The sequence below is a fragment of the Carassius auratus genome, chromosome 11 (assembly GCF_003368295.1).
Source record: "Carassius auratus strain Wakin chromosome 11, ASM336829v1, whole genome shotgun sequence".
Classification (NCBI taxonomy): domain Eukaryota; kingdom Metazoa; phylum Chordata; class Actinopteri; order Cypriniformes; family Cyprinidae; genus Carassius; species Carassius auratus.
In genome coordinates, this window is record NC_039253.1 from 10,652,734 (window position 1) to 10,676,039 (window position 23,306).

Consider the following 23,306-nt stretch of genomic DNA (forward strand, 5'->3'; position numbering starts at 1 on the left):
GAATGCAGCCTACTGTAAAATCATAATCCTCTGCAAAAGAGTTTGATTCATGTATGTTTTAGCACAATCAATCTAAAGAATGCACTCGGGTTGTGTGTTTTACAGATAACTGGCCAGATGGGGAACACCTATATGAAATGGATAGCTCACTGTGACATAGAAGACATTCACACACCTGTGATCACATATTTTAAACATTATTCACCAAGGTTGATTTTTTTCATATTATTACAATTTAAAATAATGTTTTAAAAGAACAAAATTTATTTGGAATATTTTTTTTTTTTTGTAACAAGTCTTTTACTGTGACTTTTGTTAAATGTAATGCATTATTGCTGAATAAACATATTCATTAATAAAAAATATATATATAAAAAAGAAAATTTTAAACTTTTGAACAGTAGTGTATATGACAGAACATGAGATTTGAGGGGAAGATATATATATATATATATATATATATATATATATTATATATATATATATATATATATATATATATTTTTTTTTTTTTACAAAATTAATGAGAATTGAGATTCTTATCTTATAAGCTGTAATGTGGAAACCTAACTGAATTAAGTAAACACAAATAAAATCAGACTCAACTCAATTAATTTCTTTTGGCAATCCCCAGTGAAAAATAGATATATTCATTTATTTAATGCTAAATATACTACAAATACATTAACATATTTTATGTACTTAATAAAAATACCATGAAGTTGCACTTTTAGTATACTAAACTGGTATACCAACTTTGTGATTAATGCACTTTAAGTGCGGAAGTACTGTAGTGCTGAAGTCCAACTAAAGATATACTGAAGTATATTTGATTGTGCTAAAGTGAAGCTATTGCAAGTATACTTCAGGCAAACTTTAAATATCTTGCATTTAAAGACTGATATTATTCATACAATCCTACATTATCATACATCAACAGTGACATTAAACACATTTTATGCTTAAAATTAAGAAATGTGCAATGTGCACGGGTAGTACTCCAAATAAAGTTTCATTATAATTTTCATATCAGTACATCTCGAGCGATATGTCTGTAAATACAGTATGTAGATCTCAACTGTACTTAGCATTAAAGCCGCAGTTGGTAACTTTTGACGCTCTAGCGGTTAATAAACAGAATTGCTTGCGTGTTGCGGAAGAACATCGTAGACGGAACTACTTCTCTCTGTTTATGTCTATGAAGAATCACAAAGGTACTGGGTTACTTCGCCGCGGTACTCCCGAAGCAATCTAAAATAGTCTGAATATAAACACTTATTATAGGTGTACCCACTCCCGGTAAAAACAACCAATCAGAGCTGCGGTCCGTAACTTTTTTTTGTGTTCAAAGTATACAAAATGTATTTAATAAGCGAGTACGCCATGAATCCATTTTCCAAACCGTGTTTTTAGCTTGTCCTGAATCACTAGGGTGCACCTATAATAAGTGTTTATATTCAGACTCTTTTAGATTGCTTCAGGGGTACCGCGGCGGAGTAACCCAGTACCTTTGTGATTCTTCATAGACATAAACAGAGAGAAGTAGTTCCGGCTACGATGTTCTTCTGCAACACAGAAGCAGTTCTGTTTATTAACCGCTAGAGCGTCAAAAGTTACCGACTGCAGCTTTAAATAAATGTAATGTAAATATACTTTTTTTTTTTTTTTACCATAGCATATTTTACCAAGTTAAATAGAAACTCCTCACTTCAGTATAAAAACTCAAGCTTACTACTAGTACTACTACTAACAACAATAATAAAAGAAAACTACAAACCTAGATTCAGTTGTCAACAAAAAATATACATTAGTCCCTACACAAACTTCTGAACTCAAGTGAATTGAATATAAGGAATTGATAACCTTAGCTGTAACCCTAATGTTAACCTTAGCTCATTAATAAAGCAAACTGAGTAAGCAGCAAAAATATTTTTGATTCTTCATATATGCTCTTCTTCCCGTGAAAATAAGTTAAAAAAGCGACATATTTATTGCAACATCAGAATCCCAGATTGATTATTTCACAAATAGAAAAGTCACAGCTCTCCAGCGGTGGGATATTCTGACTGATTTGTAATATCAAGCTCGATTATATTCCACTAAACATAATCTGCTCATATTTGAGAGATAGAGCAGAAAAACCTGTTCCTAAAAGTAAAAAAAGAAAAAAAAGAAGGGTCTGCCCGCTGAAGCATTGATGCGGTGTAAATGGCCTATTTTATCTATTCCTCTCAAAGGGTGAGGTATAAATACTCTCTTGACCATCTTGCAAAATGGGACACAAACCTCAGGTAAGAGAAAAAGAATGGCTGTTATTTTGAGTCTTTGAGTGAAGCAATACTAAAGAGCGTACAGCTCTCAGACAAAGAGGTCATTTCCGGTCCCTTCACACAATATAATACGCCATAAAAATGTAGTGAACTTTTCAGATGTCCATTTTGAAAGACAGCAATTCAGCTATTGCACATTGGAGGCTTTGATGTTTTATTAATAGAGCTGCACAGAGAGTGTCAAACACTAGGGGTGTACATCTACTCTACTGGGGCATGTGGGCTGAGCCAGACAGCTGACAGCACAGCGGAGAGTCTGGGCTCCTGACATTGATCTGTTTGCTTTGTGCAGTCCTCTCTGCAGGATCATATCAGTGCAGAGCTGGCTCCAAAACCAGTACAAATCAATAATAATTTAACATGGGAGTTGTTACTTAGGCTATAAAAATAATACTGTTACAAGTGTTTTACTACACATTAATGGAATACTTGATTCTGATTGGTCAACTTTGACACTATCTGGTTGAATATATATGAAACTGAAAAGTTTCGGTTTCCATGCCAGTGCTACTTTCTTGGATCCATAAATCCTTGAAGGTGAAATATAAAACCCTTCACTTCATATTGATAAAAACTTTTAGACATTCTAATGCATTTACTATGGTTTTAAATGATATGTACGCTTCTGAAATAACATTATTTTAAGCTACTCTTTTATTAAGTCATACAGGAAATTCACTTAAACACAGGTAAAAATTATAATCAAGCTACCGTTCAAAAGTTTGGGCTCTGTACGATTTTTTTTTTTTTTTTTGCATGCATGCATGCATAATATGTCTGCATTTGTTTGGTCAAGCATACAGTAAAACCTACAATATTGTGAATTATTATGACACAATTTAGTTTTAAGCTGATCTTTCAACAGCTGTTGCTGCAGTCTTCAGCAGTGTCATGCCTCAGAAATCATTCTAATATGGTGATGTGATGCTCAAAAAAGATTAAATATTATATATATATATATATATATATATATATTATATATATATATATATATATATATATATATATATATATATATATATATATATATATATATATATATAAAACATAGTTTAGGATACTTTCATTTAGTAAAAAAAAAACAGTTGCATAATGCATCCTTGCCAAATACAAGTATTAATTTATATATATATATATATATATATATATATATATATATATATATATATATATATATGTATATATATATATAAAGTAATTCCTGACCTCAAACCTTTGAATGATAGTGTACATTTACTGGGAACAACAATAAATGTAGAATAAAAAATCATTGACTTTATGTGGACATTCACATAAAGTAATATTTGGTGCAAGTTTCTATGAAGTCAACTCAAGAATTCACAAAAAACGAACAAATAAATAATAATACAAAAAATGCCTGCAAATGGCCTTGCTTGTCTGAAATGAAAATCAATCAGAAATATTCACCTTGCCAGAATTCCATTGCATCTTTCTTCACTTTTAAATGCCAAAGAAAATGGTTTGATTATTTATTGATGCATCGTTCTTTGGTGTTAATGCGGAGCTTCATATAGTATGTTTGCTGACAGATGTCATGTATCACTGCTATGTATTAAGTGCTGCTGACAGTTCATGTGAGTGAAATGTGAGACAGTGACGCAGTACACAGATGACACTAAAAATATTGCAACACTTGCTGAAAATGTCTCTATATTTTAAAATAGCCCTAATTAATAGTTTAGTTTAAAACAAGACAACATAGTAAAACTTAGGAAGTCAACATACTATGACAGAATGTATTAAAAAACTTATAAGTATTCAGCTTCACTCAACTGAAAAGACATGATGGGAATAAAAGGCAAGTACAACTTGAAAAGTCAATATAATTTCCTTTAAAATAAGTCACTCTCTAAGTAAGAGTAAACTTTATAAAAGGAAGGATGTAATTGAAGCGAACTGTGTGTGTTAGTCAAGGAAAAGTATCTGCGTCTCGCCTTGTCTGTCCTTCAAAATCACCTCAGTAATGAAAATGATCGATTTTAGATCGTCTCGACTGCGGCTACCCTTTTGTAAAGTTGAGCAGTGGACAGATCTATTGCTTCAGCTTTATTGTTTCTATTCTCATATTTGTCTGCAGCATGTAGGGCATAGCTGGGGTGAACGGAGAGTCTGCTAGTCTGAGGAATTATCACATCGCCCACAGTTGTCCATTGGCAAAGATCTCGCGTTCGGCTGCGAGACAGGCGGTAGTTGAACTTAATTGCCATGTCCTGAAACCCCGGGCCGTAAGCCGACAGGGTGACATTTACATCCTTTGAGAGGCACTTTTGATTGTGGTTTTATGAATTACATGATCAGAGGAGATTTTGCCAGCTATTCTAAGACACGCTCGAAGCAGACTGCACTGATTAGCTAGATAGTGCCTCCCAAAAGTCAGGCCTCACGCTAGATGCGACATTTAGGAGAAGTGATTTACCAGCTTCGCAGTGAATTGTTATGATGAGGTTACAACCTTATGGATTCCTGGAGTGTGTTTGTGATGGAGTAGTGGAGCTCTTCAACAGAGACAATAAATAAATCATCATGGAAGGAGAAAATTGATTTTTTTCCCCCCTCTCTCTGTCTTTCCCTGACATATTGTGAAATCAAAAAATCGTTGGGAACTTTGAGGAAGAAAGAACCCAAGTAATCACCATCTCTGACATGAGACAAACTTGATTAACCCTACTTCATAATGCATTCAAGTGCACAGAATGGCCAATCATAAACTATGCAGGCTCTGATACAAATCTATTCATTTTCAACATCTAAAAAAAAGAGCAAATGGTCATGGCCTAATGCAGGGGGTGTGATGAAGTTACAATTTTGGGACTGAGTTTTAGTTATACTGAGAAAAAAATATTGTGGTGATACAAACTGAATCCATATTTCTATATATTAGCATTAAGTTGATACTTTTGACAAGGCTTTTAATAAACCATGGTATTTTCATGAAAGAGACAGTTCCAGCGTTCCACAGCGCGAAGTTGATGTATTTCCTCAGCGACCAGCACGGAACAGCTCTGGGCATAACGAATCAGATATCGTGCTCTTTTGGAAGGCAAAACGAAGTATTTTCGCTTAATGAAACACACAGCATCTACATAACATGGTTATCCAAATCTTAACACATTGTTACGTAGACATGTGGGGGCGTGTTAGAATGAGCCGTTTTAGGTAGGTGTGGTTATCTCTTTACTTTTATAAAGATTATCTCTTTGGAATTGAGACTTTAGTCTTTGCAACTTTACAGATCTTCTTTATATGTATTTTCTGATCTTGTTGTAAATGATAGATGTCATTTAAATGCTTTAGGCCTCTTACTAAAACTCATCTTGTAATTTATTTTTAACTACTCAGCTGTACCAAAACAAACTAGACAAGGTCACTTATTTAAATTCAACTACAGTACATACACAAGACTTTCTGACATGTTTTATTCAACAGCCCTTCAGAAGAAAAAAAAACACAAAAGCTGTTTCCATTTGTAGGAGATAGAAGGAGAAGCTACTGTAGTAAAATGTATCATGTCTGAGTGTGTGTGTGTGTGTGTGTGTCAATCCTTAAGGTGTCTCACCCAAACGGTCATTAGGGAGAGTGAAAGCATTAATGGATGGTGCGTCAGTGGAGTGTGATACTGCAATGCCATGTGCTCTTAACTTTGTTTACTAATGCCCCTGATACAAACGTTGGCGCAATGAATCAGTGACCTGTAAAAGGTTCACACGCAATGAGCTCCTGACCAAAATCCTCCATGCCTTCCCAGCACTCTTTGTGTCTGAAACCACACAACAGAGGCAAACTGATTAGATGTAGCAGCTATATCTTATCAACCAACACAAGCGGACAAAATGCCTGCTCTACAAATAGTTTTTGGCAGTAATGTGTTGCTGTAATAATATTACTTTCCCCAGTAACTTCCAATCGTAATCTAAAATTGATTTTGGCCATATAATGATCAAAAATATATTATTTGTAGAATTTCGGAATAAGCTAATTGCTAAACCTGCTTGTATTGTGTTTATTCGTTTTTAATATTTTCTCTCTGGGTTTGTTATGCACAGATGCAGAACAAGGAAGTTAAGTGAAACTTTGTCATTAAAAGAGGTTATGAAGATGTAACATGAGTGACATATGAGCAGCGAATGAGTCATAACAGCGTTAACAGAAAAGAAATCACAGGGAAACAACACTGTAAGGTGCTAACGCTCATCAGATCGCATAATAGAAATTATGATTATGTCTAGAGAAAAAGTAAGTAAAAGTGTGTAAATATACCCCAACGTACACAAAGAGGCACACATGTGAAGGCAGAATTCTGAAGAGAAAGGACATAGTTACCAATTTTGTGGCATGTAACAGAAAAGTAATATAAGGAGAAGTGTAATAAATTACCATCGGCTGGGAGTAATAATAAGTAACTATAAAGGAGTAACAAGTAATGAGTAATAAATTGCATTTTTTGAGCCTAACACTGATTACAGCAGACTTCTCAGCAGCTTTTGTTGTGATTGATGGTTATGCATATTTTAGCGCCGGCAAATAAGGATCTTCTTCAAAGAGATGTAGCGAGAACAAATTGAACACGGTAAAACCCCTCTACAGCTAAAATGTCACGCTCTTCCAATACTGATTCTAGTCCACCTATGAATCATTTTAACAACAATTGTTCGTTCGCCAGCCATGAATTGTCTTCCAGATGAAATATTTCATGGGCCCATTTGAACAGCGTGCCATATGCATCCTTAATGAATCTATATTTCAGGTTATGATTCTCTCTCAGGAGTTAAAGGAGGTTGGTCCAACATTAACAATAAATCCTCAGCTAGTGGCAATTAGGGAACAGCATCTGACATCCTTCCGCGTAATGCCCACAATCCCATCACACACGGGCGCTACACCTGTTCTTAATTACTGCCGGTCTGCTTTTTAACTTTTATTCACATTGCAGTGGAAGCTTGGCACACACTTCCTAAAACTATGTAACATCACTGCATCCACAGAAAGGAACCACTGGAAATTTTAAAAGCCCAGATCAAAGGGTCAAAGTTTGGCTGATTAGCTTCCATGGTTAGACCCTTATAGCAGATGACTTATATGTGCATTTGCGTATGGCTCAGGTGATTGGCTCTGGAACATAATATCTAGGAAGTAAAGCAAATAATAGAGTCAGTGATGAATATATAAAAAAGTTGGATGCTTTTTGCATATTTGTTTTCTTAAACGTATACAGCTCTTTAATAAGTTTACATTTATGACTCTACGAATGTCATGTGGTGTAACTATCATACAGTACAGATAGTAACATATGTTCCTTACACCTTGATACACATGAATGTAGTATAGTCTTAACTGTTATTTAATTTATTTTTCATTTCCTACATTTCTTTAAGAAAAATTTTTTTTAGGTCATTTTTTTTACACCCATATATTAATACATTTTTGGGAAGTAGCTCCACATACGGATTTTATAACCTTAAATTATGTTAAATTTTTAGATGATGTCGATACAGAGTAATGAAAATCATTTTTATGATATAATTTGCATATTGTATATATATATAGCAGAGACCAAAAGTTTGTATATATATATATATATATATATATATATATATATATATATATATATAAAACACACACACACATATGTATATGAATTTCATTTTTAAATTCATGAATAAATCCAACAAAAAAAACAAAAAAACAAACAAAAAAAAACATACTATATTGTACTTTACTTTCAGCCTGGCACCCATCGAGGATTCAAGATTAATGGGTTGGCTAACAGTTCTCACTAGATATTTTTGGCCAAAACCAGTCCCACAATGAATCCACAACTAATGCTATCATGGAACATTACGAGCCAATGACATATTCCAGCAATGCCCCACAATTAGCACACAATCGATCCCTCCACACAAGAGACACGATCATTCCTGGCCTCATTTGAGCAGAAGAACAATTATCTGCTACTTACAGTAAAGTGCTAAATTACACCCACTTTAACTGGCAATTCGGCGGAGGGCATTTCATGGCTCATTGTTGCACTGGGAGTGTCATGAAAATATGTCGCCCGCTGTTAAATTGAAGAGCCAGTCACAGATGATATCTCATCAGGGGCTCTTCTTGGCCATCTAGGTGGCATGATTCACAGCGTGATGCAGGAGGGGCCGTCCACGCACCATAAAACCCTAACTCATAAATGATAACCTCCCAAATTATAGATAAGCATGGACATTTTGAACAGGGATAATACATCAGCGAGTGTGATTGATGGGCTGGAATTTGACCACTGATGAGACAGGGTTAAGAATTACTGTCAGCAAGCTTACTGACTAGAGCCTGAAGCAGTCATGGTGCTTGATGAATGGCTTGCTGTGATTATACAAAGCATTGCAGTGGAGTACCAGCCCAGCAGTACGACTTAAAGAGTGAAAGATAGAGTTTGAGGTAGAATTGACCCAAAGGCATGCCCACAGTTCAGTTACAGTCCACGCTCTGATCGTATGAAGAAGCATGCTGCTCTCAAAACTGGCAAAGGCTTGCTGAAAATCAGCAGTAGCAATCTGATTGGCTGTAGTCAAAAACACACTCTAAAAAAAGTGCAGTAAATACTTTTACACCATTACAAAATATTGTATTTCAAATAAATACTGTTCTTTTAAAATTTCTTTACACTGTGAAAACAACTCAGCACTTGGTGAAATATGGACAAACCCTGTGACCCAGTTCTTTAAGAGAAATGTTTAACCAGACCTTCTGGGTAGTTTTATTTAAATCAACTATTGCTTAAAAGTTACTACAGTGTATTTCATGCTTGAACCCAAAATAGTTTGGAAATTAATATGTATTAAGGGAATACATATTAATGAGGGAAGTCGTGGCCTACTGGTTAGAGGGTAGGACTCCAAATCGAAGGGTTGTGAGTTCTAGTCTCGGGCCGGACGGAATTGTGGGTGGGGATAGTGCATGTACAGTTCTCTCTCCACCTTCAATACCACGACTTAGGTCCCCTTGAGCAAGGCATCGAACCCCCAACTGCTCCCCGGGCGCCGCAGCATAAATGGCTGCCCACTGCTCCGGGTGTGTGCTCACAGTGTGTGTGTGTGTGTGTTCACTGCTCTGTGTGTGTGCATTTCGGATGGGTTAAATGCAGAGCACAAATTCTGAGTATGGGTCACCATACTTGGCTGAATGTCACTTCACTTTCACTTTCACTTTCATTAATTTATCAATATTCAATACATGCACATTTATTAATTAGTTAAATGAATAATAATTAAAAGCTTTTTAATAAATTGTCACCTTTTGATTATTGCTGATGCCTCTGTGTCTGATTTTTAATTTACAACCTGTTTTAATAATTTTAAGCCAGCCATATAGTAATTTTTGAACAGTAACTCCAGAAGGTTGGGCTTGAAGTGTAACAGGTTTGCTCTAACTTTTTACTTCATAGCTGGGTCAAATGTGCTCATTATAAAGGGAAAACTGAGAGTTCTTCCCTTCAGCTCAAAAGACTGCTGGGATCATTTTCTGCTGTCCCGTGAGGTTGGTGTAAACAGGTCACCATCTCGCTGAATAAAGCATAGAACTCCTCGTCCTTAAGGACAACACATCCCTGGTGGAGATCTCTCATCACAATTCACAATATAATGTCAAGATAAAACCAACTCAGTATTAAAAATGATATTCATTAATATGTTTTTTGTGTTTTAATAATCTCTCTCCCTGCCCTTCAAGACACTTCAGTGCACCTGTTTATTACAGTTCTACATTTGAATGAAACCTCGTGAAGTGTGAGGTGTCACTCATGGATCAAAGTCAGAATATTAGAGGTGACACTCTGGAGCGAAAGAACATGTGACGTCTCACACACACACACACACACACACACACACACACACACACACACACACACGCACGCACGCACACACGCACGCACATCAACACTGTCATTGAAGTAGCTCATCAGAAACCATTATCATTTCATAATTATTGTTCATTACATCTACAATGTCACATCTTTCCACATTTTTCAGTTTATTAATTTCTGTCCTTTATGGCTCCTTCACAGATTTAGGAACACTCATTCTGTGGGCATAATTAACAATATAAACAACACAGAAAAATCTTAATAAACATTTGAAATTGTTTTTGTATAAAACATGAATATTTACAGATTTCTGTTACTCTTCTATATAAAAATGACATCTCAACGAGCTGGGAATCTACACTTATGTTTAAATGTTTGGGTTGAGTAAATTAGTTTACCTTTATTTTAAAAAAAAAAGTTATTTAACAAGGATACATTAAATTGCATCCTTCTTGCAGTCCAAAAGTGACAGCAAAGACAAAAGTTCTGTTTCAAATAAATGGTTCCTTCGAACTTTCAAATAATCATCTAAAGAATCCAGAGAAAAAAGAGAATAGAAAATTGTGGAATTGTTGAATTCATCAAGTAATGTGGATAAAAAAGGTCTGATAATATAAATAACGTTTAACGGTATATAAATAGAAAAAAATAGGATTAGATGTCATAAAAAATTAACTATATTATATTACTTTATTTGTTTTCCTATTATCACATTCTTATTATAACAATCTATTTGCATATATATATATTTTTTAAAAGAACGGCATTAGGTAACAACGTAATTTTTTCAGTAACAGGGTAATCTAACTAATTACTTTTCGCGTCGTTATAACACCGTTAACATTACTGGACGTTAAATGCGGTGCGTTAATTTGCATTGATTTAATAAACTATATAATCCGAACGCACTCCTGCCTCACACAGCGAGTGAGCAGGTGAGTTAATAACAAGATAAGCGATTATTATTGGCTAAGGCAGAGTCATGTGTTTCATGGTAGCCAATCAGAGCCAGTGTTTATACGCCAGCGGCGTCACACACACACGCACACACGCGAGATTCGCACTTACTTTTTGGAACAAGTAGTGAGTAACTTTAACTAATTACTTTTTAAAAATGTATTTACATATTTCTTTTTTTTTTTTTCTGCAGGTTTGGTCCTCCATATAAATCCTTTTTAGAAAGGAGCATAAAAACAATCAAATTGATGAAGCTATCATTTTATATCAAAGGTAATTTTATCTGTGTGGAACAAGCAAGCTACATAAAAAGCTAAAAAAACAACAACATTGAAAACATGATTATGACTATTAAACTCACAGTAATAACCAGCAGGATTCCTTTGAGTAGCGTCAGCAATGACGTGATGGGCTGAATGATGGTCTGGGCCAGAAGAATCCCCAATGAGAGCGTCCATGTAAATGCAGGGATCACGTAGACATGACTGCAGAAGCAAAATCAGGCAAACAGTCATCTTATCCCCCATTGTTTTAAATTACAGCTTCAGTAACTTCAAATAATACCAAACACCATCTCTCAAAATTACAGACTACAGCGAGAGGAAATGACAAAAGCACAACACAATTGTAAGACAAGTATTCTTTACAATTTCCCTGCAAAACATAGATTTAGTCTCTCTAAATCACACCCTGAATGAGGAGAGGCACATTTCTCCTCTCTAAAGGAAACAACAGGGGGCAGGTAATTGTTTTGAAGTGTCTGTCTCAATCTGATAGGAGTGCTTTCTGATCCAGTGCTCTGAAATAAAGTGAACTTCACAAATGCTTCCATTATTTTTTTATCGCAAATATATGCTCAGAAGAATAGCACTGTCAAAAAACATATGCATGATACAGAACACATACACTCAAGGGCATGGGACAGTGCTTCTTAAAGGACTGTGTGGTACACAGTTTTACATAATCAATTCATTTTTTATGTGTTTCCCCCCAAAATCTCTTTTCCTCATTGCAAAGTCTTCCCAGCATGCTTTCATATGATGAAATCTCAATGGTTCCATCAATACTCTCTTTTAAATCTGAGGTTTTGGGGCATTGCCAATTGCACAATATCATCTTAGTTTCCATAATATAATCAATTTTTATTAGGGTAAACACATTCTTTGCTACGTGAAGGCTTGACTATGGTGCCAAGGGCAATTTTGAACCTCATCCACTTTATTAAGTATTTTGAGAGTTTTCCGCCTGTATTCCTTTAACATTATTATCTATGTTTGTGGACAGAGGTCAAATTCTACTGTCCCAGAGCAAAGCAAACTTATTTATGAACTCAATTCAGCAAGACCACCATATCCCACAGATAAATATGAGTTTTATAATGGATTGAGAACTGCGAATACTTTACCAAGGCTGAAATAACCTATTGATTTGTGCTTGCAGGATCACTTTACATTCACTGTCTCGCTCGCTGGTTCTCTCCCTCTCTCTTTTTTTCCACCCTTGGTCACAGGCATCTGCCTATGATGTGTTCTTAATGAAGCATTTAGCCATCGATGTGGTGCAGGCCACCTTGAGTGGATCATTTTTAGGTTAAGTATTTACTGGGGTGTTGCAAAATAAATTACTTTTGTGGCAATAAGTGCAATTACTAAGACATTCTGCAGGGAACAGTATAGATGTGAAAACCTCTGGGTTTTCTGCTGATTATCATCAATTCTCATAGTTTTAGAATTTTTTAATAATTCTTACATATACATTTTATAGAATAAGAATAGACCAGAACAAAAATATCCATATGAACAATTTCATATTATTGTTTATATATATATATATATATATATATATATATATATATATATATATATATATATATATATATATATATATATATATATATATATATATAAACAATAATATGAAATTGTTCATATGGATATTTTTGTTGTATATATATATATATATATATATATATATATATATATATGTATCTCTGTATGTATGTATGTATATATATATATATCTCCCTAGTGGAAAAAATATATACTAAAATGTTTTCAAAATACATTTATTTCATGCAAAGTATACTACAAATACATTTATGCATTTAATAAAAATACCATCCAATTGTACTTTTGCTATATTAAACTGGTATACTCAAAGTCTGCTAGATTGGAACAACTAATTTTGTACTTATCTCGCATTTAAAGACCGATATTATTCAAAGATCACGCAATCTTCATCAATAGTGTCATTAAAACACATTTAAGGCTTTACATGTCTTTTGAATTCGCATATATAATTTCTACAACCTGAGGTAAACAAAAACACTCCGAGAACTAAACACAATCTGAGATACGATTCAGTCAGAATTTGTAATTTTACAATTGATGATTCGTAACCTTTAGTTTGGGCCGCAAAATGACTTCACAATCACAAGAGGAAAAAAATTAATTGTATCCAACTGCACATAAATATCTAATGCTTCAGGACATATCGATACTGCCCTCTGATATTAAAAATTCTAGGCTTTTACCGTTTTCTGTCTGACCGAGTCCATTTTCATCAGTCTGTCACCTTTGCTGCCTACAGTTATCTGAATACTACAAAAACACCATCAACTGACCAATTGATAAACTTTATCTCTGCATTTTTCTAAAGTTTTTAGAACTTCATTAGCATGTTTACATGGGTGGATTTGCCACTGATGCGGGATTGGTTTCTTACTATACTACAAGTCGTAAAGCTGATCCATATCCCTTAAGAAATTGCAAGAGCTGTTTGGCATAAGTCCGTATTCTAGAATCTTATTTATGTTTGCATATTCAAATATGGTGTGTGACTTTACTTGACAGTGTCACTGGTTATAAGACACTTGAGAACAAATCAAAATGCACCAAGTTTGCATATGCACTTTTCATATAGCACAAACGAGAACTGCTAGAGAGTGAATTATTATTATTATTATTTATTTTTGTTGTCGATTTCTGAGCTTGAAAAAGCACCCTGGTCACCATTTACTTTAACTGTATTGGTATGCAAGTATGAACAGCCTTTCCATTTTGAGTTCTGCTTATAAAAAATCAAGGATTTTCATGAACCATCTAATGGACTGAGCTTTATCTCTATTGCCAGTATAAACTCTAGTCCTATGAGTCCTTTCAAAAGTTCACAGCATGATGACTGTAAAAGCTACATTTGTATCCTGATGATAATCTTTCTCAAAGCACCAAAAGGTAATTTATGGTGATTTATTATTTATGTGTGTGGGAATTGAATGCACTAGGTTTAGAACTATGTATAAGATCAATTGATTTCCTTTCTCACATAAAGCACTGAATGATAAACCTATTTGCTACTGAATTTGTCTCAAGTGGGTGTTTTTTTTCTGAAAGTGTGATGCGTTTTAATTAAAATGAAAAACTGGCAGGTTAAAAGGTTCAAATAGCTCAAGGGCAAAGAATACAGCAACAGCAGCTTCAAGGATCATTTCTGTATTGAAAATTTATGACTAGGATAGATGGTCTGTATCCAATAAATACTTGTTTACAGCACAGTTTTTCAATGATTAATATTAATGATATTCTCATTATTTTCTTAAAGGTGTCTTAATTTTATTATTTTTCCCTGTGGTCCACTTACGACGTAATTAAACTTTTATCATACTAAACGCAATTATCATTTTTCAAGGTCATTATCTGACCTTCAAGGATTTATCCTTAATAAATGGTCTTTTTGGGGAGGTTTTATACTTGATTCATCTCATTTGATTTATCTTTCCAAACCTTATTCCTTAATGCAATTTTTATTTTCACAAACTACATCAAACTTAAATGTTAGAGGCATCAGAAATAAAACCCACTGAGAAGGAAAACAGCAAAACTTGAGCAGGTTGTAATTATGACCATTCCTTAATTGAATCACGACACCGTATGCTGCGTTTGGAGAGGATCCTACTTCTGCTTATTCAATTTTTCATGTTTACTTCCTCTTCTCAAACAGAATACTAATGTGTGCATGAGGTTTCTTAGACCTTTTTCATCACTCAGTGAATAAGCCACCTGTATTAATGCAACAATAACAAAATGACATGAAATTTCACACACAGTTTATTTCATTAACTACAGAACTCTCTCTCTCTCTGTTGTCAAGCTATAGTGCATATCCCCCTCTCACTCAGGCTTTCTTATTCCCTCCTCAATATTATCTACTAAAATTGTAAAAAAAAAAAAAAAAAAAAATGAGTGATGCTAGGTTTAATAAAAGGCAGTCGCTATACAGGTTACTAAATTGAGAAAATTATAAACTGGTTGTCGAGGCTGGGTAATTAATATCTACTTGTTTTTTTTTTTTTTTTTTTTTTTTTTTTACAATCTTAATCGTCATAAGATCTCATTTTAATGCGAAGTGTCACATAAGTATTAAGTATGACATCTGTTGAATTTATTTCAACACTGAATAGCATAACAGCATATTAAAAATGATTTCTGAAAGATCATGTGACACTGAAGATGGGAGTAATGATGCTGAAAATTCAGCTTTGCCATTGCATTAATAAATGAACTTTTAATACATGTAAAAATAGAATATATTTATATTAAATTGTAATAACATTTTACAACATTGCTATTTTTACTTTATTTTTTGATCAAATAAATACAGATTTAAACAAAAAGTCATACTGACCACAAACAGTATTGAACATCCAAACACTAATTAATTTACATAAAATAATACTCCAGAGGTACACAATGCTATGTTGCTTACATGGTAATTTTGAATGACATAACCTGGTCATTTTGGAAGCCAAAACAGATATGAAACAGCTGTTATTCAACAATCTTCTACATATCAAAAGTTGTTTAGTTTAGTTCTCTCACAATACATCACAGGGAAGAAAAATGCGCTTGTGTTTTTGCCGTGAAAAGCTTTAGGAGATCAAACACCCCACAGGCACGAGCTAATGAGAGAATTTCCAGCCTTAACAGCGTTTCTAAACATTACTCACACTGAGGCCATGATTTGACTGACAAGCAGAGAGTAGGAAACATCTAGAGAATGAACAATATGATCGACTAGGTGTCTTTCTTTTAGAGAACTGAATAAAGAAATAAAAGCCCTAAGGTTTGATGAAGGCAAAAATGAAAAGTAAGCATATGCATTTATTTGATCTGGCTGAGCAGAAACAGGTTCTTGTTTAAATGCAAACCTACTCTTAACATTTAATATTTAACATTTAAAACTGTTACATTAAAGTTTGCAGCTCACCTGGTATGAAAAAGTGCAGCGTAGGCCTCACTTCCCGCCAGGACATAACTGATCCCGATAGACACACTGTTGAAGAAAGTTCATTATCAGCACTCGTTACAATAATGACAGTGTTTCATATTCATGAGGAGCTGTCACAGGAATCAAACAGGAACCTTTACTGCGCCAACTCAAAGATGGACAAAGCCAGAGGTTTCATCTTTCTTTTTTCTTTTTTTACTATGGAAAGTTATGACTTCTTCAAACTTTTAAACTTCAGGAATCCAGGAATAAAGATCAACCATAAAGTGGATTTTGGTATAATGTTTGATGGTTTAGATTTTTTTTATTTTGCGTGTGATGCAATGAAGTTTTTTCACCGTTTGGAGGAAAAGTTGGATAAGCCTTGGGCTTGCTATTAAGAAAGTTATAACAAGAAACTGATAAAACTTTAATAATAATAATCATAAGAGGAAGAAAACTAACATATACAAGAGATGCCTATGCACCTTTGGTTTTTGGCCCCTAATTATAATAATAATAATAATAATAATAATAATAATATATTTATTTATTTAAAGTAAGAAATTCAAATAATGACTATGATAGATACAAACAAACAATAAATAAATAGCATGATGGAATTGAAAACAAAAATGAATTACTTTCTAGACTAACCCTAACCCAACAACAACAAAATGTTTATAATGAAGAATTTTAAAATGTCTATATCTATATATATCTATATATATAGATAAAGATATATATACATATATATATATATATATATATATATATATATATACATACATATATATATATATATATATATATATATATATATATATATATATAGTAAATTAGATGACAGCCATTTATAGGCTGATAAAACCTATAAAATAAGCCAAATTTCTCAATAAATAAATAATTAATTAAATATATGAAATAATGCCTAGCTTGGTAATGACATCTTGAAACAAACATTAAATCAATAAATAATAAATACACTGCATTCAAATAAATTAATATATTACATGATGGAACAGTAGTCATCAATAAATAAATTAATAAAATACTGTGACAAGTGTGGCGGGGCTGAGAGCCGTAGGAACAGAGTGAGGCCAGTGGAGTAATTGCAAATGAGCAACACCTGCGCCACAAAATCAAACTTTAATAATCAAATAAACACAAACAGCATTACAGCCCCTCACGGACGACTGCTGCGCACAAACAAAACTAAAACACAGAATAAAACCCAGGCCTGGTCCTCTCTTGTCCTTCACTGTCGTAACTCCTCTTTTATTCTTCCGGAGCTCCTCCGTGGGACTCGAGACCGATGAGTGGCGCAGGTGTCACTTATTTCCAATTACTCCACCGGCCTCGCTCCGTTCCCACGGCTCTTGACCCCGCCCCACTCGTCACAAATACATTGTACTCATAAATACAAAAGTAACAAAAAAAGGTACATTTTGTCATGAAGAGGAAAGAGTGATTTAATAGACATTTTAAACTAGAGTTATGGCAAGCTCTTTATTTTATTTTATTTATTTACTGTCTTTATTAAAGCAAACTCTCCAAATAAAAAAAAAATAAAAAAAATCACAAATGATAACTTATCTGGGACTAAAGTATCCTTGAATGTTGAAGCTCTGAGTGAGTCGGTCAATCAGTCAATGTACAAAAGGCAGTTGTGTGCCAGTATGAAAGAACTACAGAAGGAAATACATAGGAGAAGAGGGAAAGAGAAACCTTGACTTACACCATCATACAGGACAACACAGTGTGGATCTGTGGTCCTTGACTTTTTAAAGAACACAATCTGTCATGGAAGCACATTGATCGAGTGCTAAGCCTCTTGAACACAATGAGCAGAGAATCGATTGGATGTGTGTTAGCCAAACCTGTCTAAATGCTGATAACAAGCTCTTTCCCATTCGGCTGCATGACCGGGCATGCAGATCAGTGCAACAAATGATTCACTGTTAAATGTCATAGGCATTTCACAGTAATGACCACTGATGCCTTTCAGTGCATTGCTACTTCCATGAAAAACTCATGCATTTTGGATTCTGTATTTAGTTTTGCAATATCATCCATAGAGGACACAGGTACAGCAGTCGCAATGTCAACGTGGGCAGAACAAATCAATTTGGCTTGAAAATCTATAAAAGAAATAGATTTATGCTGGTTAAAATTTACTTTAAAGCCCTTCAAAGTACTCAAAAACTTAAAATTGGGCTAAAGGATGAAAAATAACTGGGGAAAGGCTAACTATCTAACATCGGCTCATTAATAACGGCCCATTTAAAGCCGAACAGATGGGCAGCCATATTGGAGACTAGTACAAAAAGCAGCTGACCCATTATTTCATTATTCTGCACCATTTTTCCAGAGGTGAAATGTTAAAACTGTTGTTCGGGGCAATACTGACATTTCACACATAAATAACACTGCATTTTATTGTGGTCTAGAGAGCATAACCTGGATTAAAACCTACTTAATGCTTAGATCCAGTGAGGATGTTAGCCAAGCGCCTTTGTGACACGTTTATGAGACTGTTCTTCACAGAATCTTGTTTTAATGGCGAATCCTGTAATAAATGCAAATACCTGAGAATAGCTGAAGTCACGTGACACCCGTCTGTAGTTTCTTTTAGTGAGCAGAAAAGGAAATATTGTAAAACTGTAACGCAATTGGGGTTTATTATGTTTTCTGTCATTGTTTGCAAGCCTTTTATGGAAACATCTATCATTGCCTCTATATATATAAAAAAACAATGATAATAGGCAATGAGAAAAACAGATTTATGATGTTCAAAGCATTGTACTAACATAATTTGGCCAGTGAAAAGTTCACAATTTTGATGCTATTTCAGGAAGACATGTACCATGTGTCTAAACAAGCATTTCGCATTATATAAAGAATGATTTACATTTTTCCTGCATCTTGTGCATCTATTACAAGCAAAAGAATATTGATATTTATGTATACATAATAGTTGTTCTGGATATTGTTTTAATTTTTTAAATATGTGTATTTTTTATTATTTATATGATTTTGTGAATATATTTATCTAAGAAAACCTTATATAATATAAATGAATATGTGTGACACTTAAACAACGCTTTTGCTAATAAAGAGGACAGCAAATAAATTAAGGAAATGCATGCTGCTTCTTTTCACGCTAGCAGCTTCTCTTTGAGCTGATGATCTTATCTGTATACCTCAGGGCACTCTTATATAAAAAGAGCTTTTGACTCGGAGCCAGTTCAACATTAACGTGAGCTCACAATGCCAACATCATGTTAGAACGGAATTTAAGAGCCCAACAAAAGTACAATAAGTTTACAGTTCATGGCGAATTACAAGTCTTAGTATCAAAGCTTTATGTGAAATTTATGAATGCTGTCTCATGTTTCAAGGCTATAATTTTTCTCCTCTATACAGCTCGATGGTGTCAAACAGTGCATGACTCATCTTTGCATCACTGGGAATAATGTTGAAAGGTAAAAAATTAAATGAGATGGGCTAGATTGTATACCCAAAATGCCAAAGGCCGGAAACTGTGTAACACATAATGAAAACAATATTTTAGTTTAGTATCAAGGGTGCAAATTATGAGGTGAAGGGTGAAAGGTGGTTTTATTCCTTTTATTAAAGCTTGCATCAGGCTGGATGGGGGGCTTGGCAGTACTCTAGCTGGTGGATACTCATGCTATTCACTTTCAAAACTCAAACAAAAAAATATAACTAACGGTAATCTAAGTGAACTTGTTTTATTAAAACAAGCATCACTGAATGAGCCTAAATGCATGAATTTACACTTTACACCTACACTTGTGTGGGTTATATCAGCTAAAAATGATCTTTGAAGGAACAGTACACTTAAAAAAAATGGCTGAAAATCTACTTATCCTCAGGCCATCATCAAAGATGTAGATTTGCAGAAATTTAGCATTACATCACTGCAATGAATGGGTGCAGTAAGAATGAGAGTCCAAACAGCTGATAAAAACATCACAATAATCCTCAAGTAATAATGCGCATGACTATCAATGAATGTCTTCTGATGTCAAAAGACATTTTAACCTTCAAATCGTCAATTCCAGCTAAAATACGAGTCCTCTATCCATAAAATAGCTTTTTTTTCCAACGAGAATATCGTCTCATCTAAATCAAAAAAGACATGTGCACAAATGAAGCACCGCTTTAAAGCGGAAATAATTCTAAACAAATATGTTGGTGTGTTTCAATGTGTAGACAGAGGATGGACTTTTTCACCAGACGAAGAGTTATTATGGATTATGGACTGGAATTTTGGCCAAAAGTGATGGTTTAATGTTAGCATGCCTTAATGAAGGATTTGTTTCATACAAACATGCAGCTTTTCGCTTCACAAGACAGACTGGAGTCTGGAGTTTTTGTTTGTTGTTGTTGTTGTTTGGAGTCTCATTTTGAAGACATTCACTGCAGATGATCAATTGGTGAGCAAGTGATGTAAGGCTACATTTCTCCAAATCTGTTCCAATGAAGTAACAAACTCAGCACATCTTGGATGGCATGACGGTAAGTACATTTTCAGCAAATATTCATATTTGGGTGAACTATTTTTTTAAGTTAACAGTTAAAATTTCTAACTTTTTACAGTGTAGTTCAGCTAAAGTGTTGAAATACCGTAAGCATGAGACTAGCATCCAAAGCAACACCATGGGCTGGTGGTCAGCTATGCCAGTCTTTTCAGCAGGACATTTTAGCCCTAAAACGTTATGAATGAAACAGACTCACAATTGAAAGAGCAGAACAAAGTTGAATGCATGGCTGGTGTGTTTGCCCAGGAAGAAAACTCCCAGCACGTGAAGATTTGGCTGAAGGTCCTCATCTTGCCTCCGTGCTTTGACGTCACTTTGCAGAAGACCCGTATCTACAGAGAAAAACACACAAGGAATCACCAACCATCTCAAAGACATAACCATGGAAGAAACAGTAGTGTAACTTCAGTTAGAATGAAACATCTCGCAAGTTACAATACAGGAAAATTTGACTTGGCCCTATAAGCGTCCCCTAAAGAACACCCATTTTTCCTATAGGAAACAGTCATTAGTTGCCAGCAATTGCTGCCCAGGGGCCAGGACATTGGTGCCTGAGCTCCCATGTCTGCCACAGATGAACAGAACCATCCTTCATCCCCTCCGAGGTGCCACACATCACTCCTGACCTGAAGTTCTGCCACAATATTATGCCACTTACAGAGCCGTATGAATTCCACACGCTAAATAATGAATTGATGGAGAGATAAATGCAAGAAAAGGAGGGAAAGCAGAGGTGAATGAATATGGCCAGAGATCAGAGAAGTTTGCAGCAGTGAGGAATCAAATTCAGAACAGCAGGAATAATTCATACTGCACAACACAGCAGGCTGCAGGAGCAGACACACTCCCAGCCAAACCCGTCAGCAACACACACACTCCCATTATGCTGCACACACCCAGGTTAGCATACATCACTCTCTTTCTAAAGCAGCTCTACTCTCTTCACTGGTAAACAACAGAGTCTCCATGCTGTCTAGAACAAGAGCAGCTTATGTCAAGTACGAGAGGAAAACACACATTTACCACTGTCAATATCCTCAACGTTTGTATGGACAGCAATAAATAAATATTTGAACATATATTTAATATTTCAAAAATAAATAGTTAGATTACATAATTAAATAATTATACAAAATAGAGCTGTAAATAACAAATATAAACAAACATGCATTTTTTTCATATCAATATATAATTGCTAAACTGAATGTATAGTGATACATCCAAATATGTAATAAATAAATAAATAGTAATTTTAGTAAATACATAGTTATATTAAATTGCAATTATATAAAAAAATATTACTGTTTTTTTAATTGTATTTTTGATCAAATAAATGACTAAATGAATGAATAAATGAGTCTTTTTTTTCTGAAAACAATAAAATAATCTTACTGGTCCCAATTTTGAAAAGCAGTTTAAAATGTAAAACAGCAAAATAACAAAAAAAACACTGACATTTATTAAGAATAGCCTTGTCCCAACAACACAGTTCAACTTATTGGTTAAACGTACCATCGTTAACAAATCTTGTTGTTTATTATATTGTTTTATTGTGTTTTTATTTACCAAATGTCTATTATAACAAAGATCTATATATGAATAGTCAAAATTAATCCTAATTTAAATATTACATATTTACTTAAATCTCTCTCTCTATATATATTCATACTCTCCAGGATTTCTGCTTAAGAGGAGACTGATAGAAATACAACAAGACAGAGACAAACCGTATTTCTGAAAGTAATAAATGGTGGTGCACTCAGTATTACTTCACATTCACCTGTCTGTGCTGATCTCCCGAGGGAAAAATAAACACAGACCCATAACAGATGTTGCAAATAATTCTGTTGACACAAGCGCCATCAATATTATTATATTTAGTCAGAAATAGATGTGAATTAAAAAAGATACATGGTGCAGAAAACATTCATCTGGATGCGTTTCTAACTCCATCTGAAAAACAGCGCGCTCGAAAGTATCGCAGAGTTTTCTACTTTTCATTAGGATGACGAATCACTCTCCAAATCGTCTATGTCAGTCAGCCCCCAATCTCCCTAATGATGCTTTGGCACGCAATCTGATTGGATTTTTTACATTAAGTTAAGACTACTGTACCTGTACGGCACAAATGACAAGGGAATGGGCTGTGGAGAGTAGCCGGCTAGAACATTAATTTCTGAGAGGGAGCCATCTGCTTGCAGAAAGGGATGGCCAAGTAATTAGGATCGAGAGCTGCTAGAGCTCAACACCTGTCATAGATATGTTGTGGCTCTGAGTGTGTGTGTGTCAGAGAGAGAGAGAGAGAGAGAGAGA

The 23,306-nt window shown here is 34.4% G+C and overlaps 1 protein-coding gene across 2 annotated transcripts in view; it reads right to left on the minus strand.

The window, feature by feature from the left end:
• Window positions 1–23,306, minus strand: part of LOC113111007 (uncharacterized) — a 101,720-nt gene that overhangs the window by 59,854 nt on the left and 18,560 nt on the right. For both annotated transcript variants that reach the window (XR_003293247.1, XM_026275373.1), the window contains exons 6-8: window positions 21,190–21,325; window positions 16,426–16,491; window positions 11,522–11,645 (exon numbers count right to left, since the gene is read on the minus strand). Coding sequence is in view for 1 of the 2 variants with exons in the window: in XM_026275373.1 (XP_026131158.1) it covers window positions 11,522–11,645; window positions 16,426–16,491; window positions 21,190–21,325 (326 nt within the window). In the remaining variant the exon portion in view is untranslated. The remainder of the gene's footprint in view (window positions 1–11,521; window positions 11,646–16,425; window positions 16,492–21,189; window positions 21,326–23,306) is intronic.